This window comes from Zeus faber (assembly GCF_960531495.2).
Source record: "Zeus faber genome assembly, chromosome: 12".
Taxonomy (NCBI): Eukaryota; Metazoa; Chordata; class Actinopteri; order Zeiformes; family Zeidae; genus Zeus; species Zeus faber.
The window spans coordinates 8,153,860-8,180,033 of record NC_137196.1 but is presented as its reverse complement, the minus strand read 5'-3'; the positions used below and the strand labels follow the sequence as shown (position 1 = coordinate 8,180,033).

Here is a 26,174-nt window from a genome sequence, read left to right as displayed (position 1 = left end):
AGGCCTGGTTGCAGGACGCTTACGGTTGATTTCATCACATTGATTTAATATATTCAAACTTTAGGCCATTACGTGTCGTGCATGTATTTTTGTTATGGATGTTGGCCTCAACCCAAAAGGAGTAAACTTTTTTCTTTTCCTCCCCCACACATACATTTTGAAGTAGGGTATGGAGGAATGTACAGCTACGCCTTTTAAAACAGACGAATAGACTAAAATGCCTGGGCAATTATTCTTATAAAAATTATTATTATAAATTATGAGAAACACCGCAAACCAAGGTCTGCAATGCCAACTATGACATTTCCCTTATGGGCATCCCTTTCACTGCATAAATATAGATCGGAAATTACAGGTCGGTGCAGAGTGATTCGATATCAAATAATTTAAATCAAATTTACAATTCTAAATTAGTAATCATAATAAATATCACAAAAATACCACATTATTACCGAGTATGTAAGTGTTGTTTAAATATTTTAAATGCCAAAATTTATTATTATAGGCCTTTAGGCTTATATCGTTGTGGCCTTCCCACTGGCACTGAAAAAACGAGCCCAAGCGCTTCAACTCGTGCAATCACGACCACAATCTCTATGACAATAAAACGCGATTTAAAGTAATTTCCAGGTTAATAATAATTGAAAATCCTGTAGCGTGGGCCATCTGGTCATAAGCAAATGGTTTCACACACGTACTGTTGATATGCTGCGCAAATTACATTATTGCACCATAAAGTTGCATGTGAAGGAAGTCTGAAGAAATCGCGTCACTTTTTATAACACCCCAGACAGGTCTGCAGGTCATGGCGGCAATAATCATCGCCAGTGGCCAACATTCTAGAGTTTTAAAACAGTGGACATGTTCACGGATTGTGTTTTATAATATGTAATAAAGCAAATATCACCTTGTAGCCCATGTTGACTGCACCTGTGCCAATGTCAACTGTGGTAAACGGAATAATTATATATATATTAAAAAAAAAGTAAAAATAAAAGCATAGCCTCCAGGTGCATCAATTTTATTAGAAACATGGGTTTCATTCCAAGACATGACCATTACAAACTACTAAAGTACCAAAAGTAATCTGTTTAAATTTTTTTAATGACGTGTGTTAGGGGGGGGGGGGGGGGGGGGGCTTTTAAATGTTGCACTAAACTCAGTAGATCCTGTTGCTGTAGATGGAGTTCGTGCATCAGCGTGTTGACATATTCCACAGACGCTCGGCAACTCAGGGCCTCTCCCACCAGCGGTGACACTTCAGACAACCTAACACACACACACACACACACACACACCTGTTTACATGGTCCATGTCGATTCAACTCTTGGCTTCATCCCCGTGTCCATTGCCGGTATTTTCCCCACGTTTAACCTCCCAAAATATGCAGCAGCAGACAACAATCCTGTTGTGGAGGTTATTTGAAGACTTTTCCGAACATTTGTAGGGCCTACAGTGAGACAATGTAACCCTCCAATGAGCAGCAATGAGCAGGAGTGCAGGTCCCTAAAAAGGGCATTTTTGTTGATTTCACTGGCCTTGTCCAATTGTATTACAATAGTGTTTCTTTCATGTTTTTATTATTATTATTATTTTATCTCTTATTTATGCTTTGTTTTTACTTGCTATGATGTAATTTATGAATCCAATCTCTGCATTTATTTGACTGTCAAGAGACTTAAATAATAAAAATATAACTATCACGATTGTGCATGTGCACATTATAGTCTATATTATTATTTTTTTTATAACCTACTCTTAACTGCAGTGCGTTTATTTCTAGCCGTGTATACATTTGGTAAAAAGTTATGGTTGATGCTCTGTTCCTTCTCCTTCCGCCTCTCCACCTCCCTACCCCCACCTGGGCTACCTGCGTGGAGCCTGATCTCCAGTTTGGCCCCGGGGTCTTGTGTTGCAGGGGGGGGGGGGGCATCCATTATTCAGCCGGCCAGAACAATGATGGCCGGAGCGACTCCACAGCTGCCAGGCAGCGGACAGATAAGACGGCACGCCAAATTATTCATGACGGCGTGAAGGGAGGAGGAGGAGGAGGAGGAACGTGTACGGGGAGTCAACTGGGGAACTAAAGAGATCCTACCGCTGCCATCGGACATCAGACTTGATGTGGAGAAGGGGAATTAATAAAAGATGGTCGACGATTTGCACATCAGCGTTGTTTCTATTGCATATTTAACATTAACTTCTGACATTAGTCATGGGAGATGTGTTGGATTATTTGATCTTCATTTCAAGCCACTCAGCAGATGTCAGTATGACATGCAGACAACAGCGGGGAGTGGTTGCGTTGGATGACAATCAGTGTAAAGTTTCCTGTCCTCGGATAGGTGTATAATCAGTTGGAGAAATAATAGCATGAGACAAACAAAACTTCAAAAAATTCAAAAGTAGTTATAAAAAAGGCAAGCCTTGACGATTGATCGCTTTAAATATTATTGGCGAATTTCCCCTGTAATGCCTACCTAGCCTTGTAGTTTACTTCACGTAGCCAATTTTTTGTTGTTCACCATTTATATTTTAGGTTTATTTTATAGTTCTTTCTTCAGTGTATAGGTATGTATTTAATATTTATCGATCGTAAGGTGAACATCAACACCAATTTTCTACTGCTCATTATTGATCTTTAGTTCATTTAATCATTTTTTGATTTACTGTTAGGTTTATTTTATTGTCAACCTCTTCGGTTTTTTGGACATGGAAAATGTATCCATTTCTAGTTAAGTGTTAGGTTAATGTACATCGCTTATTATTTAGGGTTTTTTTTAGATTGAGGTTTATTGTTTATTGCCTTTTCTTCTTCCTACCGTTTATTCTATTGCTTTATTATTGTCATTGCCTATTTTGAGGTCAGCTGCTTTCTCACAAGTACCGATCCAACTGTCTTGCTTTTCAATATTTTCATAATGACCTACATTTATTTTTATTTCTTTAACAGATCCCGATTGAAAAGATTCATTCTCTGGAAACGTGAGCAGGCACAACTTATATATCTAGTCTCAAAACTGAGATATCCCTTTGTATGACCTCACAAAACATTTAAAATGTAACAAAACTCTGCGTAGCATTGCCGGAGCCTTCACCAGCTGGCATAAATCAGAGTCCTATAGTTGGACCTTTTCTGTATCTATTCAGTTAGGCGTCAGGTGAGAGCTTTCCCAGGGAAATTTATGACGTGTGTGTGTTTGGTTTGAGAGTGTGCAGAATTGCTTTGTGTAACTTTGAAGCCATCATGGATCTTGCGGGAGGAGGAGGGGGTGGAATCATGACGAGATAAGGCCCGAGAGGCGTCTGTGCTACTGTGTACTCAGGCGGGAGCGGGACGGAACTGCCCCAAGGTCTATGTTTTTATTATGTTATGTTTTCAATAACAGAACCAGGGGAAATATCACAGCTTTTTAATGACCGCATTTTTTCCCAAGGTCTTTTCAAGCACTTAAGCACAAAAGGGGGCTATTTGCAAGGAATTCTGGTACTTACACATTTCGAAGGAGGAAATTCAAGCACTTCAAGCACCTTGAGGATCTGATAAGAACCCCTGTACCATATAACCTACTATCGCTCACACCTTATTACCTCTCCTCCATGTGATGATGTTTATCCAACTGACTTTGATCAACCCAACCCCTCATATTTCCAATATAAAAAATACAACCTTTGTTTGCTTTTCTTACATATGATTTGTTTTCAAAAGGAGACATTTGGAAGGCTTGCTCCGTAATGGCTGCTTGCTGAAGAGCAAGCTGTCCAGCTGCTGAGGCGTGTTATCAGAGCAAGTATATAAACACTATAAACACACACACGACTTACAGATGGAGCACCACCACGGCTATGAGGGCCCACTCCGAGGTCTTGTGGAGGATGTTGGTGTTAGTGAACCTGGAGTTGAGACAGACCACAGACTGGATATGAAGACACTCAGGTTTTAGGCTAAAGAAAGAATGCGGCTTATGGGAGCCAAACTTAATACGTTTTTATTTATATTTAAAAAAAAATGGACGGTCTGATGTGTTTTTGCAAGACTCACAGCACCAGTTTGAGACAGTAAATTAATTTTCTACCACTCACTCTTCTGAAAAATGAAGGTTGTACTATGTACTATTTAATTATACTGTCAATAGTACATAATATATTTTTTTTTTAAATATCAGTCTTTGGTAGGAGCTGGGTGTAAAAGTCATTCCGACAGCATGCTAGGAAAATGCGAACGTCCTCCTAAATTAAACACAATTTCCTCCCATAGAGAGCCAGCAGGGTTCTGATTGGCTGTGAGGATGCGGTCAACAGGAAGTGGTAATCGGTGCGAGTTCCTGTGTCAGTGATTTAAAAGGAGTCAACGTGGCGGCGTTAACACCTTCGGACCCGAGGCCTGCTTCCAGGAATTCTTTTACTAAAATGGTCCCAAGAGTTTTTCGGGGTTTTTGGTGATCCATCACTCATTCATTGGAGTTTAAACTATACCTGTTGTGTTATGCACAAACCGACCAGTATGGGGGCAAAATAATACTATCAAATTGCTATAGCTAGCTATATACAGTAAATATAGTGTATGTAATTACAAGGCCATTACAAATAGGTTGTTGAATATCTGAATGTGTAATATTTATATTCACCAACAACAAGTTGATTTGAAAATAGTATTCTTGAAACGAAAGGAAAGAAGTTTAAATTATAATAGAATTAAAAAATAAATATATAAAAAGAAAAAAAAAAGAAGTATACCTGAAGGTCCGCACCAGGTTGTTGACGTCAGTGGTTATGTCGTTCATGGTCAGACCGAGCGAACCCACAATGTCCCTCAGACTGCGCAGCAAGGGACAAGATCAATTATGAAATATGTTTTCAATATTGTCACAAAGGTAAACATTATGGAGTGGAGGAAAAAAAAAAAAATCATTTTGTTGGACAAATTATTTTATTGCCACACCAGATCTACTTTTGTTCCCTTTTCCGCCCATCACAGCCTGTCGTGCAAGTTGAAGGCAGTTTCAAATTGAACTGGCTTTTCTTGCGTTGACATCAACCAATCACTTTCCATTTATCTTGTGGCAGTAGCTTCCTCTTGTGAGCCAATCAGGTTTCACTTTGGATGTCACACGCTTATTCCACTTCTAAATTCAATAGAACTCCGCTGGGCCACTGGACACCAAGAAATGTACGTGGAAGCAATTATAAGTGAATTCTACAACATTTAAAGTTGAGATTGTGGTGTATATTACTTATGAGGTAATTTGCCATTGGTCTTATTTGGGGAGAACAGCCACTGCACTCTATCTAGTAGATGTAGTAGTTGACTTCAACCAAAGAAGCACTTTACGACACCCTGGGTTCGATCTAAGTCATGCAGGTTGTATTTATTGTGTTTTTGATTTGGCTGAAATTAAACTTGTTAAGCCTGACTGACTTGACTTATGATGTATGTCACCTTCAGATGTTGAAATCATTATATGATAATGATAATAAATTATAAATTATTTTCCACAGCCTGGAAACCAAATCCAAATCTGGAGGTCCCTGTGCAGACAGAAAAACATATATATTGTTTTTATAACCAAGCATATCCCCCACCTTCTAGTGAGCTTCTCCACTGTGATGCGTTTCTGGATCAGGTGCTGGGCATGGGAGTCTATGAGCGGCAGAACTACTTCCTTGTCACCCTGGTCCTGGGCTTCCACCTAGTAAGGGGGACGGGAGACTTCATCAGATTAAATCAGCTATCAATCCAACCAAACAGTATTTCTCTGCAATGTTGTTGGTTTTTTTGATGTACTGCCCTCCTGTGGCCACCAACCCTCACAGCAAGCAGCCGCCTGTATAGTTTTGTATGCACCTACTGCGATATAATGTCATGAAATTACATGAATATTGAGTCTTGCAGGTGGGACTGACTTCATGAGAAGATATGATATGCATCGATATCCTGTCTCATAATCTAGTATGGTCTCGATCACCTGCGAGTTCCCAGCTGGCTTGTGGGCCTCACCGGGCAGAACCCATGTCCCCTTGTAGTACTCTTGGACCCGGAGCTCCAGCTCCCGTGTCTCCGTCTGCAGCTTCTCGTAGTCCGGCGCCGGGGAGGAAGGCGCGTCCTTCTGTGTCCAGGTGCGCCCTCTGTCCTTGATCGCCGCCACCACCTCTTCCAAGTCATCTTCATCCAATTCCTCCAAATCCCCCTCTAACACGTCTTCCAGTTCTTCTCCTTTTACGTCTGGGAGCAGGTGGCTAGGGAGGCGGCCGGGACGGTGCAGGAATGTTTTCGTCTCGTCCGTGGTCCATTCTTTAAAAGTTCTTCTCAGGCCTTCCAGGAGGTTCTGCCTGAGGGAGCGAGGCTCGATTCCACCCAACTGCTCCTGCTGCTGCTGCTGGAGGAGGAGGAGGGTGCGGAGCCTGGCCGCCCCCCTCTTGCCCATGCCCACCTGGGTGATGCTAAGTCCTGGTGGGCTAGGGTTGCTTTGAGGTTCAGCGTCCGAACTTTCAGACAGGTCTAAGTGAGAAGTATCCTTCCGGTTTGAGTTCTGTGTGTGTACGCCCCCAAGCTCGTCCTGACGCTCGGCGATGGCGCATGAATCAAACTTTGCGGCCGCCTCCTCCACGGACGGCTCCTCTTCTTGATGCCATTTCTCCGCTCCATGGTTCTCCTGGTGCTTCTGCCTCTCTTCCTCGCCCCCCTCGTCCGTACGCTTGGGCAGGTCGCCCCAGTGCACCCTGGGCCCCGACGGCTGGGAGACCAGGCTGGAGACAAAGTCGCCCTCGTCGTCACTGTGGCCAAGGTCTGCCGGAGCCAGGAGGTGCTGTGCCCCGGGGCCTTGCCCGCCCTCGGGGTTGACAGGTGCGGGGTTCTCAATGTCCTCCTCTCGCAGGGGTGCCTCGGCTATTCTCACCTCCTCCCCAGAGACACTGTTAAACACAGAAGGAGGTCTGGAATTATTCTCATTCTTATAATCGATTCAACTTTCCAGCCAAATATAAAACAAGTAATTAAACAAAGCGGCTTCAGTAATGCATACCCATCTCCCTTCTTCATCAAGGTAATTTCTGTAGGACTGTCAGTAAAAAAAGAACAGTTATTGTGTGTTAAAGTGTGAGTCAGACTTTTGTTTTTGTTATAGCATTAGATTTTGTGCCACATCGTCATATACCTTTCATGGGGCCGAAGCCACAGCGGGGTCTTCGATATCTGCAGCTCAAAGTCTTTTGAGGCTTTGTAGCAGAAGTCACTGCAATAACACTACAAAAAAAAAAAAGGAAGAAAAGAGTGAGAGAAAGACAGGATAGTACATGTAATTATTCCTGCTTATTATTCCAGTTCCATTATTCTGAAGTCTTTGGAAAAACTCAACTAACCTTGCGTTCGGTGATGTCGTACACCTTGTTGGTCTTGGTTGAAATTCTGAACTGCTGAGTGGGGACCTATAGCAGAATGTATTTATCACTTTAAAACATCCACAGAGCACAAGAATCGCCAAGTCAAGTCAATACTTCCGTCTCTTTTTTGAGATCATAAGCAATGAATGTAGGAATATGTGTATGTTGGATGAAGTTCCTTCTTTTTAAGCATCTCGGTTCCTTTATTCTCCGTCAATCCATTGCATTATTTTGATTATTTGATTTGTAAGATGTTTTATCAATAGATTGAATTAGGTGAAGGTGTCGATTTGTGAAAGTCAACTCAAAGACCATACTAATATGGTGACATTTCACACCGGGTAAAGACATAAATATTCAACTTGTTATTTTTATGCTTTTGTTGACATCACTATTCATCTGACTATAATGTGACTATACTGGGGGCTGACACCTAGTTATACTTATTGGCTTAACATCTTGATTATTTGATGTTTTCATTTTAATCTTGTAATTTTTGTCACTCACAGCTGCTTAATTTCCTTTGCAGGTTTGCGTGTACTGTCTTACCATGGATGCTGCTCACTGATTGAAGACACAATTATACTTAATAATGTTTAAATGTCTCTTTGATTTTCTCCCTAAGTGGTTACTGGATCCTAAATCCATATTGGGATTTTTAAGCTTTTACGTGTCATCCTAATAAAATACAATGTCTGTCTGAATAAAAATCCCACAGGCCACGTCATTATATTGGATCCTAAACATGTGTTTTCTTCTTACCTTCAGCAGTGTATTTGAACATATCGGATAGCCGCACAGTTTAGCGATGGATCTTTCCTCAATGGTGTCTTTGTAGTTGGCAGATGTGATGAATTTTGCCTGTTAATAGTTGAGGATAGTAAATTAATTAACTAAGAAGAACATTAACTTACTAAGAATATTCTTAGTAAAAAACCCATTCGCCAAAGACAATTTAAGCCACACGTGTATCTCTGTATTTTAATACTGATTGTGTTTTATATAGTATGATTCCCTGATTTCAACATGGAATGAAAATCATCTTAAAACTTTTTTTCATAAGACATGTTTAATGTAAACATACTGATTTGTTGTCTCGTGTTCTTGTCCCCCCCCCCCCTCCTTTATGTCATCATATGAGTATGTAATGCAATGTAATATAATGTAAAAGTATGTAGTATGTGAATGACTGATTCCTCATTAGGGCTTTACAGAAAGTGGCGTAGGCTTAATTTGACATCCAAGAATTGGCAGAACCGAACTGTTACGTACGCAGTCAAGAAGAAAATCTTCTGCCACACAGTCCTCCAGGAGACGTTCCACCACCCGCAGAGCCCTCGTTTCCAACTCTAGCTTCTCCCTCAGGGTCTCCTTTAGAGTCTCTCTCCTACTAGGCCAAAATTAAATCCAGTACAACAATGTCAGGCCTGTACACCTTCCTTGATAATAACAATTATTAAAACATTTATTAAAATTATTCATTATTAAAACACACTATATGAAAAGTACTATAGCTATAGCGGGAGTTTGTAAACACTGGTATTTCAATACCACTTGTCATACATACAAGAACTTGTATCCAAGCTGGTATCTCACGCCCACTAAACTTACAAATACTCTCTCTCTCTCACACACTCTCTCTCACACACTCTCTCTCTCTCTCTCTCTCACACTCACACACACACACACACACACACACACACACACACACACACACACACACACACACACACACCTTCTTTCTTCCTCTTCGTCGCCTTTTGCTTTGACAGCGTGTCTGACACCTGCTGAAGAGACAACAGTGTTCAGTAAGTGCTGGTTATTGGACACTTAGACCAAACAGCCGAGAACGTTAATTTGGAAATACGTTCCGAGCACGGTAACATCTACGAAACGTCTCGTTGTTTTCTAGGAGCTGCTGGGCCGCAAGCTAATTCCCTTACGACGGACCTTTTTTAGACGTTTTAGAGGCGCGGCTGCTCCTCTTCCTCTGCCCGGCCTCCATGCTTGTTTCTGTTTTGTCGAAGGTCAACTTTGACCTCTGAGGCAGCTGGTCTATGGAAGGCCGGCAGAGCCAAAATTAAGACCGCGACAATTGCGCCTCACGCGTTGTTGAGTGTGTCTTGTGTCGTTCCCGTACGTACACTTTCACACACAATTACACTTTCGCGAGGTCTACCATATAGATTACAACACGAAACGCTTTAATATAGTCATAAATACAAGGAATAACATCCCAAAACGTCAGCCCCTTTCCACTTTGACCCGTGAGGTAAATGGTCTACGGCAACGAAGAAGGACCAAAACTGTGGTAGCGACAGCCTTGTGAGTAACCAGTTCATATTGTTCTGTTTTTCTGTATCTAACAACACTTTCCGCAACGCCCTTCTCAATAAAAACACACAATTCAACGTCAAAACCACGCCGTAGTTCAGTTGTTCATACGAATACTTCGCATCCCGAAATCGATAGCCTAGCTTGTTTGCCACTTGTGAGGTTGACAGACATGTCATGTTAGGGATAGCATGTAATGAAATGGATAGCATGTAATGAAATGGATAGCATGTAATGAAATGGATGACATGTAATATTATGGATAGCATGTAATGTTATGGATAGCATGTAATGTTATGGATAGGATTCTCTGTGTCAAAAGGCACCACACTACTAACGTTTCCCCCACTCTCTACAGGATTGTGCTGTCATATAAAGACCCAACACTTGCTTTGAAGGAATGGCACTGGAGCAGTTCAGTGACGTGGTCCAGAGATGTGTAAGTCAAGTAGATTGCCCCCTGAAAGCCTTTACGCCTCAACAATGTGGACCGATGGTGAAGTCTTATCGTTTCAAGACTAGAAGTAAATCATCTATCTTCTACCATCTATCATACAGCAAGCAGTCCAAGATGACAGTTACACGACCAAGGATTATGATGTGTTTACGCTCGCCGGACGTGCCTGCATCCAGGAAGGGAACAGTGTCCAGGTCCTCAGTATTGTGGTGGATGACAACAATAAGGTGAGGAGAGTGTGTGTTTCTGTGTCCTTTTAAATTGTATAATACTCGCCCAGCGGGCTCGGAAGGTATCTGTAACCGCAAGGTTTATTTATGTCCATTGACTAATTTATTGAAATGCATTTCCCCAGGACATAGTGAGGTGTATGGGTTGGACCCTGCTGCCCCCGCTGGTCCAGGTTCTGCGGGGGAAGGAGAAGGAAAGCCACCCTCAATGCGAGGCTGTTCTCAATCACCTCCTGAAGGTTATTGAGGTTATTTTCCGAAAATAAAAACATTTACAAATTTTCCATCGCTTTTGTGATAGTGATCATCTGTTCATGACCAGGTCTGCAGTCCCAAAGAGCTACTGGTTGGCCTGTTAGAGCAGCTGGAGGACACCCCCGACGATGCCATAGGAGACACTTTCCTTTTACTCCAGAACCCTCTGACAGAAGGTACAGCATGTCCAAATACCTTGTACGGGGTTCTTAATAGGTCCTTGAGGTTCTTGAAGTGCTCGAGTTTTGTCCTCAGAAATACAAGTGCTGGAATTCCGTGAAAGTGTTGCTTAAAGTTTTTAGGAAAAAAAGAACGGTCATTGAAAACCTGTGATATTACCCCTGGTTTTGTTATTCAACGAAACGTAATAAAACTTTTCCAGAATCGCTTTTTTTTATGACATAGATGATGCCAGGGAGCTGTGAATTTAATCCAGCATTGTTGGAAATAGACATTTATAATAGTAGATAACAATGATATTAATAATATAGATATACTAATATAAATAGAATAAGACTAAGACTCTATGATATTATACTATATTATATTTTAATTCATGAAGATCACATTGAAAATGTAATATTTGTTTTGCATGAAGTCCTTGAAATGAAAAAACAAATAGTGCTTAAAAAAGTACTTAAGTTCCTTAAATTTCATATTGTAACATCAGAATGAACCCTGGAAAATGTTAAAGGATAGGCTTCCCTTTCCCCCTAGTTTCCACTGACATCTTTAAGTCTGAGGGAGTTAAAATTATCATATTTATTTTTCAGCGAGCATCATCACGGTCACACACATGACAGTGCCGCAGCCTTCAAAAAGTGTGATAAATGTCTGTAACGGGTCTTGAGCAAGGGGCGAAGGGAGGATTTATTTTTTTAGAACCCCCCCCCCCAAAACTGCAGCCCTCACGACAGAAAGTAGTAGAGAATGTCCTTGAATGGCCGAAAATGTATTTTCCCTGGTGCTGATGTGCAGATGGATTTACTCTCTCTCTCTCTCTCTCTCTCTCTCTCTCTCTCTCTCTCTCTCTCTCTCTCTCTCTCTCTCTCTCTCTCTCTCTCTCTCTCTCTCTCTCTCTCTCTCTCTCTCTCTCTCTCTCTCTCATACCCTCTCAGTACTGAGGCGTCTGGGTGGGCGCAAGGCCTCGTCTCTGGGCATGGTGCTGTCCACCATGCTGGAGCAGGTGGCTAAGCTGCCTGTGCCGCAGACAGCCGAGCAGGAGGGGGACACGGCGTTCCCTCTGTGCCTCTGCTGCACCGTCCTGATGACCGTTGCCAAGTCTTTCGTGGACGAGGCCAGGCTGCACGTCAAAAACCGAACTCAAACAGAGGCTGCGGACGGAGGCCACAAGTGGGCGCCGGGGGGAGAGGAGCTGAGGGTGGAGCTGCTCAAGTTGTACGTTTGCAAAGTTCAGCCATATAAGACAGGATATTATTATATATATGTTACATATTATAGTAGAACCCTGTTTATCTGAATTTACCTGTCCACTTAACTAACCGTTCATCACCTTTCTTGCCTACTGTGTCAGTAGGTTTCAAGTCACTCTCACCATTGAGGAATATTACCATAGATCTGACAGACTTTTAGGATTGCTCTATCCTTATGATTGTTGTTGTTATGATGTTTTGTCCTCCAGCTGTATGAAGAGCCTATGCGAGCCTCTCCTGGACATCCAGCTCAGGGATTCCGACACCCTGGATCCAGCTCCTCTCAGGGACTTTTCCATCAATATTCTGGTAAGGAAGTTGTAATCTCCATAATGTAACTTTCAAGAACCCCCCCGCCCCTCCTACTACAAAAAAGGGAGATTTTATGAGCCAAAAGGAAAGTAGAAAGTCGTGTTAAAAGGCCAATTCCTTTCTTTGAAGTTTTAAATTACAATGCTACGATGGGGATATGAATTAGCCGTTGATACCAGCGATCTTCTAATAAGGAAATATCTGCTGGGATATTGAGCCCCTTTCGCACATGCAGTCTTTCCTAGCAATGTTCCGATTGAACCGTTACTGCATGGGGTCATTGTTCTGTGAATGGGAGCAGGGCTCTATATTTCGGGAAATCTGTTCCGGCCATTTCCCACCTCAAGACCTAGTTATATTTTCAGGAAAATGCCGGTTCGGCTGTATGGTGAATGGAAGCAGTAACATTGCTGGAACAAGCACGTGAAGTAGAGGTGGAGCCGAATCCGAATAAGGTATCAGCAAAGCACAAATAGCAGCCTTTTAAGAATAAGTATTTCTTATGAATAACAAGAACATTATTTGTTTTTGGTAACAAAAGAAAAACATTCAGTAAAATGGCGAGTCCGAACCGTGGCACTCTTCTGCAAAGACGAAAAACTGAAACACGTCCAGTGTCTACCGAGACAGGTCTATATATCCTCAAATGTTATTCTTTTACTTCTTAAAATACCACTCAGACACTAGACTCGTCTTTTACAGTTAGGGGTGCGGGGTGGTTTTGAAACCCCAATAGTCCGAAAAATATCCCATTGCACACAAGAAGGTCACTCATTCTGCATAATAATACTAAGCCATCTGTATTATGTGTAACAAGTTAACAAATTAGGTTAACTATAATTTAAACAAACAAAAATAATTATAATGAAATTAATCTACTCTATCTTTCTTCATCTGTCCATTGTTCACACTGAATCCCATGGTTTGTCAAAATACAGAAGCACATGGCTTATTATTATGCAGAATGATGTCATCGGACCCTCCCAGGTGCAATGGGACATTTTTCGGAGAATTTGGGTTTTGGGAATAATGGGCAGTTCCCTGCACCGGAGCGGAGTTCCCACCGGCCTCGACAGCGGTGGGAACCGAGTCCGCCCGGGAGGGACGGGGAGACGGGGAGCCGGGGAGGGAAGCGCTGGTCTCTCTGTGAGGCCGCAAAAAAAACAAACCCATTCAGATTGTACGTCTGTTGCCGACACAGATTGTCCAAACGATCGCATCTACACTCCAGTATATGGAAAATGTGAAAATAGACGACAAACAAACAATACAATATGATATACATTAAACCTAATGATAAACAAAATATAACCAAAAAAATAATGGAAAACAAAAAAAATTAAAGTGACCCAAAATAGATTTGGTCACAATGACAAATGACATAAACGAGAAGGAAAAGGAGAAGAAAATTGCTCTTGTACAATAAATAAACCTCCTGAATCTTTCTTTCTGCTCTATGACTGCAGACGTGACTCAGACGTGACTCAGTCGCACTGTTCGCTTGTTGCTCATATTACCCGTGTCGCGTGTCCAAATTGCACCAAACTGTCCACACTGCACGTCCTTGGGTCCCCAGCGACACACCCTCCAAGTGTGAAGTCGATCGGAAAATGGTGACGGGAAAACGCCGGCACGGCTGTGAATGGAAGTATGTGGGAATGGAAGCAGTAACATTGTGGAGCCAAATCCAAATAAAGCACAAATAGTGTTTTTTGTTTTTTTTGGGGGGGAAAATGGCGAGTCTGAACCGTGGAGCTCGGCGTCAAAGACGAGAAACTGAAACACGTCCAGTCTCGACGGAGACAGGTCTTTATATACTTTTTCTTCTTAAAAATGGCGCTCTGACCTGAGAGGTGGCTACTACGGTTCGGGCTGTCATGTCCGGGCACGGGGGCTCTGTCGCCTGTCAGTCGGCAGCGGAGGGAACTGTCCCCACCCTGGACGGGGTGCGGGTGGGGACGGTGCGACGCGCTCGAACAGACTCCATACAGAACTTTTTCGTGAGGAGACCAATGTGGGAATAACTACCTGCTGCCTCTGTTACTGTTTCCCTTATCCAGCTATGTGATGGATTCCATGTGGGAAAGGGGGTGAAGAGCGCATGTGGAAATCAAGACGTTCATACATGGAAAATACTTTCGAAATTTCCCATTGGCCTTCACGGTTACATAAGGTGTGTGTGTGTGTGTGTGTGTGTGTGTGTGTGTGTGTGTGTGTGTGTGTGTGTGTGTGTGTGTGTGTGTGTGTGTGTGTGTGTGTGTGTGTGTGTGTGTGTGTGTGTGTGTGTGTGTGTGTGTGCGTGCGTGTGTCGCTGGCATTTGACAGCAAAGTCTGACCGCCATCGGGGAGTCCCTCTCCAGCCTGGTGTGCCTCCCCGTGCTGAAGAGGAAGAAGCTCTCCGGCTTCCTGGAGGAGGAGACGCGCTACCCGCAGGAGGCCCTGGCCAGCCTGGCGCACCTGCTGTTTGTCCACCACATATCCATCGACGCATTCCCCACCGTGTTCTGGTGAGGCCCCTCTTGATCGCCTCAAAACATATACGCTGATAGACGAGAGGTTTTGGGAACGTTTTCTGTAATAACCTATAAATAAGCGCACCCTCCTGACTTTCTCTCTCTTTGTACTTTCAGCCCGGTCTTCATTCTGCGATGCAACATGGAGCACGTCAGTCTGCTGCTGTCAAGGTAACGACGGCAGAATATTCCAACCTTGACTGGATTCAAAAGCGAAGGCATTTGGGCAAAAGCTTTGCGGGTGTGAAAAAGTTCTGTGCTGGCAGGAAGGTTTCGCAGGTGTTCAAACGCCTTGAGGTGGATGTAGACCTTCAAGCCAGCTTCACACCGCGTCCGGAGACGCATACCACAGTCGATCCTCTCCACCCGGTGGTCGTCGGTTGAACAGCGTCGGTCTGGCGTCACAAAATAGTCAAAAATGGGAGAGCTTGTTTTTTCCAGTACAGTGTCCAGTTGAAACAGTGAGTTGTTTGCTCAACTGGACATGAACCGTTTTCATTGAATGAGGGTTTAACATTTCCTTTATATCGGAAATAAAAAGTGCGAGCAATCCCGATTTAAAAAAAAAAAAAAAAAAAAAGAACTTCCGCTCGTAGTATCGGACCCAAATTTGTTGCACAAGTTCAAAAACACATCCCAGAGCCCCGGTCGGACGCGGAGATTCCGTACCGCAGCGCGTCACAGCTTTTCGCACGCGAATAGGTGTGAAATTGTTCTTCAGACCTTCAGCCGTGAAGTTGAGCAGGAATTTGACCCAGAAATTTTCCATTAACAGCAGCTCCTGTATGTAAGGAATATTGGGAGTCAAACCCCCCCCCCCAAGCCTTTATTTTTTGACGTTGATAACACTAAATCTGTCAGAAACCTCTCCCTTGTTTTTTACGCCTCTCGCTATTAGAATGGAGGAAACGCGCGTTAGGAAAGGCCTGGTAAGTCAACTGAACCAAATTGCATTTGATGCAATTCAAAATCCATTTCGGAGGAGCAGGTCAGATTAAATTGCGTTAGTTATAATAAAGTTCTATTTAAAATAACGGTTGTCTTGTGGTCACTAGGAACTGTATGAGAAGAGTCTGGTGATGCTGGAGGATGACGCTGTGTCGGTAAATGAACTGGAGATCAAAACCTTTACCAGCGTCCCCCAGGTAAGCGCCAACGTCCACTGTGGTTATAATAGGTTTTTTGACATATACCTATTTGAACATTTGATTTTTGCTGTAATCTTTTGCGATTCTGTTGATATCATGCTATTGTAGGTTTGACTATTTGTCATCCGCAAACTCTAGCTTCGTTAACGAACGAGTCGTTAACCATGGTGTGCCGCTCATGTCACTGCTGTTGTCCAACCTCCACACATTCTGAAATGCTGACTGACAATATCTTGATTTTATTCCAAAAACATGTTTTCAGAGTTTAGTAAAGGTCATGACCTTGTGTCCAGAGCAGCGTTTGGTAAGTGTTACTGTATATTACAGCCTCGGTAACGTTTACTGTAATTCTGTGTAACAGTCACAAATATCAGCTGCTGTCTTGTTTTTTTACATTCTTTGTCGGCAATGAGACGACCAACTGAATAATCGATTGACTTAAATAATTAGCTGTATTAAAATGTGGTTATATTCTTGGAACCTGAGTAATATTGTTTTGCATGTGATAAATAAATAAAAACATTTTACAACTTCACCTAAAGTGAGCGTTAATTTTTTTCCATATTATAGAATGAAAAGTTCCGTTTTAGAAACTCATGCAAACAAATGATTACAAAGCTTCTGCTTTGTTTGGATAACTCACGATGAGGATTTGCCACAATTCTGCACTTCATTCCCTTATTTTACCACTATTCATTATCTTACGATGGAAATTAATGCTGCACATTAATTGAACAAAGAAAAACACCGGACCGATTAATTGATCGAAAATGATCAATTGATTCATTGAAAATTATCGTTACAGTCTGACTTCATTGTGTTGTTGACAATATACAGTATATTAAAAATGATAACCGAGGTGATATTTTCAACATTATCGTTTTATTTTTGGATTGCAACTAAATTGAATGGACCTCTCTTGAGATTACATTTTTTTTCCCTCTTGATAACAGCGAACTAAAGGTCTGCAGGTGTTTCAACTAAGCATTAATAAATTTACCACCGAGGCCAAGTACAAGTTTTTCCAGTAAGTTTCCCCCCATGTTTTTTTAATTGCAGCATATCCTCCATCATTTACGCATCCAAGTAATTTCATTGAAATCTCTCGTTTAGGTGTATGCTAAATATTAGCAACCACTCAGGAGTTGAGGGCTACATCATCAAAAACATCAGAACACAGATAGACTTTTCCCTCAAGGTAAGACGTTGTTCACAGGATAGCGTCCTTGTGATATGTTATTTATTGAGTCATATACGGGTGAAGTCACTCGGTGTACACCATAAAGAAAGCCCTTTCATTCAAGCCTTGAATTTTGGGTGATGTTCAAATGTTGTTCGGCACGACATTGGAAGGCAACTAGCGGCAAATTTCGGTGTTATACTTGTACGGTGTATTATTTGTCAAGAGTGGATCTTAATGGTCCGATTGCTCGGAACGTTCCGTCCGTGTATCTCAAACGTGATTGGCCTGGCTCCCTCTGTAGCCAGGAAATGCTAACGAGTGGTTCCAGGGGCCCCACCTCCTCCCTCTGCTGCGCAAGGCGTTCTGGCTTCCAGAAGGCCCCGAGACAGACCTCCTGCAGTACCTGGACAGGTCCGTCCACACATCCACACACACACACACCTTTTTTTTATGGCTTTCAAAGGACGCTATGCTCAAGCGTGTTTATAGGGCTGAAACGATTATTTGAATAATCAATTAATAGATTAACATCTGTTCATCAATTCATTAAATAATTGTTTATAACAAAACCACACACATCTTTTTTTATGGCTTTCAAAGGATGCTGTGTGCTTAAGCCTGTAAGAGGGGTGAAAAGATTATTCGAATAATCGATGAACAGAGAATTAATCGAATACAATTTTGGAAATCAATGACCGGTTAAGTAATGTTCAATGTACTTCAATCACTTTCAAGGACTTCATTAAGGATTTCACATTTATTTTAACTGTTCACTCCTCCCTCTTGTGCTATTTCCCATAGAATCATGGAGGCTCTGAACCTGCTCCGCTACCTGGTCATCAGAGACAAAGTTACAGAGAACCAGGTAGTCTGTCCTCCCGTTGTTTTCTTTAATGGTGATTAAAGCACAACAAGCCATCGGTTGGTTGTTCTTCCAGACGGGGATCTGGACGGATCTGGACAACATAGAATGTCAGTTCCTGAAGCCTTTGCGCACGGGGCTGTCCATGTCTAGAGCTCACTACGAGATGGAGCTGAAAAACACCATCCAGAGCAAGAGGGGCCAGGCCAAAGGTGAGACACTGCTCCCCTGGATCTTTAAGATTCATGACTGTTTGATTTCCCCATCATTTTTTATGACTGAAGAACAAAACATTTAAAGAGATTCACACGCAACATTCTGTGACCCCGCAACAAGCCTTCTGACTATTTTGTGCTTATCTTATGTGGGTCCTTTTCACAGAAGACTCTGTTCTCTCTGTCACTGTGGGCATTGAGAATCTGCCAAACATGAGCTCAGACTCCCAAATCCAGGTAAATATTATATATATATATATAAATTTCACAAAGCGAAGATGACATTCATTTATACGAACATGGCTGTGTGCTTTCAGGCGTTGCACTCGGCTCTGCACACGTTTGACATGATGGAGAGTGTCTTGGTCCGAGTGGCAGAAATCACGGAGACAAAGGACAATAAAGAAACCTCCAGTAGTTGAGATCAACAGCGATCTAGCACTTCGATTTGTTTCTGAATTACATATTCAAACGTGGGCAATGTAGACGTGGACAAGCACTGTTCCTGGATTCATTATTTCAAGTGACCCTGCTGGAATTGTTTTAGGCAACATCGCGCTGAGGTTACACTGACTTATTAATGTTCACGTGTGAGGCATGCATGAGTCACTGGTGACATTTAAGATATAAATGTAAAAATGTTATTTGTGGGTTTTTTTTGTTTTTTTTTCTACCAACTTATCTATAAATTACATTTGTTACAATTTCAGTGTGTGGACATTTTTTGAGGTTATGGCATGTGCATGACGAGTGAAATGTAGGGATTGTTCCAATATTGGAGTACTTTAAAATAATGGTTCCTCTGCAGTAAGTTATCTTTGTTAAAAGAAAATCCATTACCATTACTTAGATCAAGACACAAGCTGCCAGAAGGTTGAAGCAAAGTTAAAGTCACATCCGACAGATTCTTTTTATTCAAGTCTTTGTATTTAATTAAAGTATGAAAAACAACTCTTCAAAAAATTTACTTTTATAGAATTTAATAATAAAAAAAAAAAATCACATAAAATCATGATGACATCGCTTGTCATCTCCCTAACTGGGAAAATGACTAGAATGTATCACCCAGTTAGGAAACACCCTGGTACTGGTATCAGATATCTGATATCAGAGTAAAACAGGTATATAATAGGGTACATAATATCAAGAGCCATGTCAGACATTAATTAAAACTAACTTGTTTGTCCGTTTTTTTGAATACATATACGTTAGATGTTGGCAGTGGAAAAAGAGGTATCGGTGCATCCCTAACTGCAACGTCTCAGGTCGGGCATTGAACATTTACCGATTCTGAACTCTGCGTGCTTCTCCTTTACGTGTTCAGAGGTCCGGTTCGGTCAAGTGGTTGAGGTCTTTGAACAGCGGGTGGCGCAGGGCCTCGGCGGCCGTGGCCCTGGTGCCGGGGTTGAGATCCAGCAGTCTGTCCAGGAGGTGGTAGGCCTCGTCGGGGACTCTGTCCCAGCCCCGCTTGTCCCCCTTAGCCTCGCAGTCCTCGGCAAGGGGAGTGGTGGAGCCAACCGCGCTCTCACAGCGGCGAAGCGGCGCAACTTCCAGAGTTGTCCTACGCTGGGAGGAGACGTCCTGCTCCGCTTTAGGGAGGGGTGTCTTGTTGTTGTCCGGCTGCTGTCTCCTCAGCATCTCGCAGAGAGTCCTGAGGTCCTGGCGAGGAAGCTCCTGGCTGCACACCACCGCTTTGCCTGAGAATCGACACCCCCCCCCCGCAAATTATAGAGATCTTACTGTAGAAATAGATACAAAACTTGTGACTTTAAGCAATAAGATCAGAAGATTTAAAATTAAGTGAACGTGCCTAATCAATCTTTTCTCGCACCTTCAGCCCATTTTTATAAACCAATATGTTTATGAAATGTAATCTAAATCAACAAAATAAAGCTTTATCAATGTCATTCCATCCGTTTTTTGAGCTAAGCATTATGGGGATAAAATGCCAGCATTTTCCAAGCAGTTATAACATTGAAAAGTCATGAATACGAACCAAAGGCCTTGGCGGCCTGGACGGTCTCTCTGGAGCCTCGTACGGTCATGATCTGCGTCAGGCTGATCAGGTCTTCGCCGCCTTTAAAGAAGGGGTAGCGTCCGCTGAGCAGCGACAGCAGGATGACGCCGGCCGACCAGACATCTATAGCTAGAGAGGAGAAGGGAGTGTGTGTAAAATACCTGAAAGTATTTACACTGAATATGAAGTGTTGTGATGGAGCTGTCTGCTTCATCTGCAGCAGACAGTTTTTGCCACCCACCCGTTCCCTGGTTGGGACAACCGGACAGGACCTCTGGTGCTCTGAAGCCTGGCGTCCCAGCCCTGGGAGCTACCTGCAGCTTCCTGGAGACAGAGAGACAGGATAGGTTTAGAAGCAGAATTATAAAGGAAAGAAAATAAAATGATTATATGGGAGCGAAGCTTGCTTTGGGAAGCCTCACGTAAAACATTTTGAATAAGGAAAAAGATGTTTATGCTCCATTGTTATTACTATGCACTACTAGGACAGTCATGATAACGAAATTTTCATTTGACAAATAGGATCGTGGAATCGAACGATTTTACAAAATCTTTCTGATCTGCTTTAATAATTCTGATAAGTGCTCTGCATATTCAGGGATGCAAACATGTATGGTGATAAAAAAAAAAAAAGAGACGAGAGAGCTACCCGACATATCACTAACAGTAAATTATACTAAACCTTATAATATCCAGAATACCATAATTGTATTTGATGGGTAATTTTCTTGCTCAATGCAGTTCACTCATATGCATTTCACCTGGACATGCAGATGTTGCAAACACGGTCGGTCATAAAGCAGTTGCAGGTGATTTGGCCGGTAGAGGCTCGCTGCGCTTTCTGGCCGTTCCCTTGCGTCCTGACGGGTAGTGTGCGGCGGCTGGCTGGGATGCACCTCCGATTAGCCGGGTCCTCCGCTCTGCTGGACTTCACCAGCTGAGCGGGAAGTCACCGTGGGAAAATAAATGAAAGTGAAATTACTACCTTTGGTTTGAGTTAAATATTGAGTTCAAAAAGTTAAGATACTTTTGGAAAATGGTGGTGTTGCGGACGATCTGCAGGTATCAGCAAATTCTAAAATAGCTTTTGAGGCCTTTTTTTTTTTTTTTTTTTTTTTTAATACCATTTTCGGACAGATTTCAGACCAATTTTGTACTTTTTCACAGGGTTCATTCTGGCATAACAAAATTAAATTCAAGCACAATTTTTTCCATTTTCAAAGACTTCAGGCAAATCAAATATAGATTTTCCATGTATATTATTATTAGTATTAAATTTATTATTATTCATCTCATTGTCATCTACTATTATAAGTGTCTATTTTCAGCCATGCTGGATTACATTTCCCTGGCATCATCCATGTTGTAAAAGTGATTCTGTAAATGTTTTATTATGTTACCATTTGACAAACAAATCTAGGGGGAAATATCACAGGTTTTCAATTGTGTTTTTTTTCCAAGGACTTTTTAACCACTTTGGCACAAAAGGTGCTATTTTCAAGGCATTCCGGTACTTACATTTCTTAGGACGAAATTAATTAAAATTGAAACACCTCAAGGACAAAGTAAGAACCCTGTTTCCAGTAGTCAAAGTTAATGAACTTCTAGTCAGTTCTAAGCCTAAAATGCATTGAAACTTTGTTGATATTCGTATGATATTCCTCATACATGCATGCAAATGTCTTAATCTCAAATATATTTTTGGAAAAATAGAAACAATGTACTTCTTCTGTGAAGTCAAACTTCCAGCCTTTTACGACAATTCCATTTACCAATAAATCAGTTCCAGGCCTTTTCCATGACCTCTGGTTACTCTGGTGGAACTTTGCTAACCTCCATCTTGGCAGCAGGTGGTCTGGTGGTGGAGGCAGCCACAGTGCAGCTGTTGAAGTTCCTCTCCCCGAAGACGGGCCGCGGGGCTTTGTGTAATCGTGCCAGCTCCTACAAGTCAACAAAACACAAACCGTAGGCATTTGTACAAAGCAGCAGAGAAAGAAAATCAAAGAATCTGACTCTTGAGACACAGACGCTCCTCGGATAACTTCCTAAGAACGTTTGTCTCAACAGAATACACAGGGCTGTGTAAAATTCAAGCACCTTTCCAGCACTTTCAATGCGCGTAATCACCCTTTGCTCCATTACATTAACATAATATAGTGGTGACCTGTTGTCCTTTTCAGTACTAAATGATTTCTCACTAGTTTATGTCTAGTTAAAATTAACGATGTTTATAAATGTATGCTTCGCTCACCATGTACTTGCATTATGCATCATAAAAAAAAATAATAATAATAATTTCAAGCACATCTATAACTTTCAGGACTTCATATGAACCCTGAATATTCATGAAATAAATAGTCACCCATAAATAGTGCTTTTAGGTTGTTAAAAATATCATATCAACCCAGTGCCGACACCTTTGCGTGTTTAGTGCGAGCTGTGCTGGTGATGGTGGGGGTCACGGTAGATGCTTTCCCAGCAGATGGAGAGGATGTAGAAGTAGTGATGGTAGTGGTGGTTGTGTTGGTGATGGAAGAGGGTGGTACAGGTGGCTGCGGTGGAGGCTGAAGTAGTGAGTTGCAGGTTGTGGTGGTGTCATCGGGTGGTTGTGGCGGTGCCTTGTTCCCCTGTGCCATGTCCTGTTTCCCCATGAAACATTTGCCCTTCTGATTGACCCGCTGCTTCACCACCTTCAGGAGCTCAATCTTGGTGTCGGGAGTGCCCTGCACCAGGCCAAAGTCAAGAAGGGCGTACCTAGGACACGTGAACAGGAATCAACTACATTGATCAATCCATCTTGAAAGTCATGTTTCTTTTAGCAACTCTAAAGGGCCGTTTCAAAGATACTCCTATTTAAATTAATCCAGAATTTAGAAATGCCTTTCTGAGACGTTGCTTCAGTTAGGACTCATTAGTTCTAGACTAGGAAGTCCTAGACTAAGGTATCGACAGACTAGTCAAGTCCTTCTGTCTGGTCTCGCCAGATAATCCATTTTCTCTATTGTCAAGGTCAGAGAGATAAACCTGCCTCTGGCCAGCTTTAATTTAAACCTTCACTTAAACATAGTTTAGCCCAAATATACCTTCTGGAAATCTGATTTTTTAAATCCAAGACTAGGGTAAGTCAGAGATTATTTTAAACGATGACTGAGAGAGGCCATTTCAGTTAGTCCAGATTAAAAGTGTGATTTTGTCTAAGATCTGTGTTTTTAGTCTAAGATCTGTGGCTGCAAAACCGCCCGTACGAATAGTAAGACGTATATGTGAAAACAATTGCTTAATTTGTGTATTTCATGATGTTACAAGCCATTTCACCTACTCTTGTTCATATACAAGAACAGTGTATCATAATATATAGCGAAGACTTGAACCTGTTTATGTCACAACTCACGTTTTGTCTTTGCGGTTGTAGAGGAAGTTGTTGAATTTGATGTCTCGGTGGATGATACCAAACTCATGGATGTGTTTGAGGGCTTTCAGCAGGTTGTAGATGTATTGCCGGACCTCCTCAAAGCTTAGCAAGCCAATTACCTCCTGGGAGACACGTGACAGTGGGATAGTTATTAATCCATCATGCCGGTGTCAATTTTGGCATGGTAGAAATACAACTATTATGACAGAAATGTTCTGTCCATTTGGCAGAACCTCTGGACTTCATACCCCAATGGGTTGGTGCTCCATGTAGGGCATGACGATCACCACTTCACCCTCCTTTCTGAAGCAGTACGTTGCACCCATGACGTTTTCCCTGCCGCTGCAGAAAGGGAATTTAGAGAATTCAGTATGCATTACTATTAAATAAATGTGTCTATTTTTATACATTACAATCTTAGACCAGTAATATTGATACAAATATATTGTAAGCATATTTAAATTTTTAATATAGTAAACAATAGGAGACATATATATTAGATTATACATTTTGTTTAAGTTTGGGCAGAGTCAAATTTGGCTTATGGCCTTATCTCAGTATAACTTAATTGAAAACTACCAATCCTTTTTTATAATATGGAAAACTGATAATAGTGACCCAGCAATAGTGAGACACTGGAGCTCGGCAGCGATGCGGGCCGGGTGGCTGGTCGGGATCAGGCGCTTCAGAGCAAACCTCTCTCTCCTTCCGTCTAGCATCCGAGCCTCGCCGAGGTACACAGCGCTGAACGTACCTAAAAAGACGGTGGTCAGATACAAAAATATGCTTCACAGCTTAAAAAATAAAGAATAAAAATGTTCATGGAGAGATCGAATAGAGATGTTTGTGTTTTGAGCCCGCTGAGCGTGTACCTTCTCCGATTTTGTCTATGACATTGAAAATCTTTGCAAGCTGGGGAATTGCTTTACAGAGGTTCTCAATTTCCATCTCCAAATTCCCTGAAACACAACACGGCAGGATATAGTCAACTTTCTATTTAAATTCGAACACGCATGCACAATGGAAAGGTTGCCACTGGACACACACATGCGACTACTGATGAAGGCTGGACCCACAGAAAGATGACAGAGCTAAAGCATTTAACAGACAAATGTGGAGAATTCTGAGTTCAGCCATATTTACTGAGCTCAGCATCGCTACACAGTTAGATGAGAATTACAGGATTGGCAGAGGAAAACAACGAAGAGGTTAAGAAGAACAGACACATCCTATCTAAAATCATAGACTGAAATTCTGGGGAGAGCTGGTGAAATTGTAGTCAAGGTTCAAGATTCATACATGTACGCACAATAAGCTCTTATAAGCTCTGAAAATACTGAAAATACTGAAATGTTAATATTGCTCATACAAACATCTTTATTCCCTCGAATGGGATGCACTCACTTGATCTCTTGTTTTTCTTCTGGCGTCTCTCAGCTCTGGTGACGGAGTCCTCCGCGCAGAGAGTTGACAACTCCATTCCGAAGGGAGACCGAGTCAGTACCACGACTGGGAATGACGAACACAAAAAGGAAAATCGTGTCCGACTGAATCAAAATATTGACAACAAGGTTCACACCTCCGACACTCTCTGGACGAGCAAACTAAACGTAGTGAATAAACACCCGCTGACTGATGCTAACTGTTGACGCTTATGAAAGGCTGCTCGGTTTCCTCGTTAGCTAACGTTAGGCGGCAGTTTGCACGGAAGAGAAACTCACCAGTCCGTGTTGCCGCTGCTTCCCTTACGAGCGGTTCAACGGAACCTCATACTACGTGACACAACTAGGACGGCATTTAAAAAAGAATTCCAACCCAGAACGTTTCAAAAAGAGACAACTGGCGCAAAACTCCCCCGCTCCGCCGGCGCCGTTCCGCCAACAAAACTCCGCGCTCAAAGTGACGTCATCACGCCGTGTGCAAAAGGGGGCGTGGTAAACGTCCAGCTGCACGTCCTCTTTATTGCATGTATTATTATTAATATTATTAAAGGTCATATATTTATATCATTATAGATATAAAATGAATTATTAACACTCAAGGCAATTTCCTCTCATGTCTCATTTGTCATTTTTCAAACCCTTATTGATTCTTTTCAAATTATAATAAGCAAATACTCTGCATGACACATACAATAATCAATGAAAAATAACTTTATTCTTGAATAAATAACAACAGCAATCTAGATTCAGAAAACAAACCAACCGTTACAAAAAGAGTAAATGTAATAACATCAACATAACATTTGTGGTACAAATAAACGTGCATTGTTAAAACATAAGCAATTACTTTTATAAAATTGCTTATATAAAACGTATAAGTTCATTAACAACAATACAGAACACATATTGTACTCGTGGCACATCCATGTCATATTGGGAGCAATTTCTAAAATATACCATCAAATATTCCCAGAAAAGCC

At 42.0% G+C, this 26,174-nt stretch overlaps 3 protein-coding genes across 3 annotated transcripts; 1 reads left to right on the top strand and 2 right to left on the bottom strand.

Annotated features, from left to right (window-relative positions):
- Nucleotides 1-1,091: 1,091 nt before the first annotated feature.
- rpap2 (RNA polymerase II associated protein 2) lies at nucleotides 1,092-9,427 on the bottom strand (the record flags this gene model as incomplete). The annotated part of the gene is made up of 12 exons (XM_080011574.1): nucleotides 9,332-9,427; nucleotides 9,117-9,165; nucleotides 8,654-8,768; nucleotides 8,144-8,242; nucleotides 7,361-7,426; nucleotides 7,156-7,244; nucleotides 7,024-7,059; nucleotides 5,968-6,913; nucleotides 5,585-5,691; nucleotides 4,739-4,819; nucleotides 3,827-3,895; nucleotides 1,092-1,269 (listed from the first exon to the last, which is right to left on the bottom strand). Exons 1-12 carry the CDS (start codon nucleotides 9,384-9,386, stop codon nucleotides 1,092-1,094), a joined length of 1,890 nt encoding a protein of 629 aa, XP_079867700.1. The 5' UTR covers nucleotides 9,387-9,427.
- On the top strand, nucleotides 9,420-18,987 carry glmna (glomulin, FKBP associated protein a). The gene is made up of 19 exons (XM_080011575.1): nucleotides 9,420-9,706; nucleotides 10,074-10,154; nucleotides 10,274-10,399; nucleotides 10,528-10,641; nucleotides 10,725-10,833; nucleotides 11,776-12,055; nucleotides 12,300-12,399; nucleotides 14,728-14,909; nucleotides 15,033-15,086; nucleotides 15,814-15,844; nucleotides 15,971-16,060; nucleotides 16,326-16,367; nucleotides 17,017-17,090; nucleotides 17,177-17,261; nucleotides 17,548-17,657; nucleotides 18,048-18,111; nucleotides 18,185-18,320; nucleotides 18,490-18,560; nucleotides 18,641-18,987. Exons 2-19 carry the CDS (start codon nucleotides 10,116-10,118, stop codon nucleotides 18,743-18,745), a joined length of 1,812 nt encoding a protein of 603 aa, XP_079867701.1. The 5' UTR covers nucleotides 9,420-9,706; nucleotides 10,074-10,115; the 3' UTR covers nucleotides 18,746-18,987.
- A 405-nt stretch (nucleotides 18,988-19,392) lies between these two features.
- Nucleotides 19,393-25,607, bottom strand: cdc7 (cell division cycle 7 homolog). The gene is made up of 12 exons (XM_080010728.1): nucleotides 25,474-25,607; nucleotides 25,157-25,261; nucleotides 24,625-24,711; nucleotides 24,371-24,506; nucleotides 24,001-24,094; nucleotides 23,732-23,874; nucleotides 22,758-23,094; nucleotides 22,174-22,281; nucleotides 21,102-21,277; nucleotides 20,582-20,664; nucleotides 20,320-20,469; nucleotides 19,393-20,020 (listed from the first exon to the last, which is right to left on the bottom strand). Exons 2-12 carry the CDS (start codon nucleotides 25,230-25,232, stop codon nucleotides 19,644-19,646), a joined length of 1,767 nt encoding a protein of 588 aa, XP_079866854.1. The 5' UTR covers nucleotides 25,233-25,261; nucleotides 25,474-25,607; the 3' UTR covers nucleotides 19,393-19,643.
- Nucleotides 25,608-26,174: the final 567 nt, after the last annotated feature.

Bases quoted from the DNA above. Each gene is read 5' to 3' on its own strand.
- glmna (XM_080011575.1), top strand. From the start codon at position 10,116: ATGGCACTGGAGCAGTTCAGTGACGTGGTCCAGAGATGT. The intron at 10,834-11,775 runs GTACAGCATGTC...ATACCCTCTCAG, and splicing joins CCAGAACCCTCTGACAGAAG to TACTGAGGCGTCTGGGTGGG. The intron at 14,910-15,032 runs GTGAGGCCCCTC...TTGTACTTTCAG, and splicing joins GCATTCCCCACCGTGTTCTG to CCCGGTCTTCATTCTGCGAT.
- cdc7 (XM_080010728.1), bottom strand. From the start codon at position 25,232: ATGGAGTTGTCAACTCTCTGCGCGGAGGACTCCGTCACCAGAGCTGAG. The intron at 24,095-24,370 runs GTCACTATTATC...CCCTTTCTGCAG, and splicing joins CAGTGTCTCACTATTGCTGG to CGGCAGGGAAAACGTCATGG. The intron at 20,470-20,581 runs GTGGGTGGCAAA...TCTCCTCTCTAG, and splicing joins TTGTCCCAACCAGGGAACGG to CTATAGATGTCTGGTCGGCC.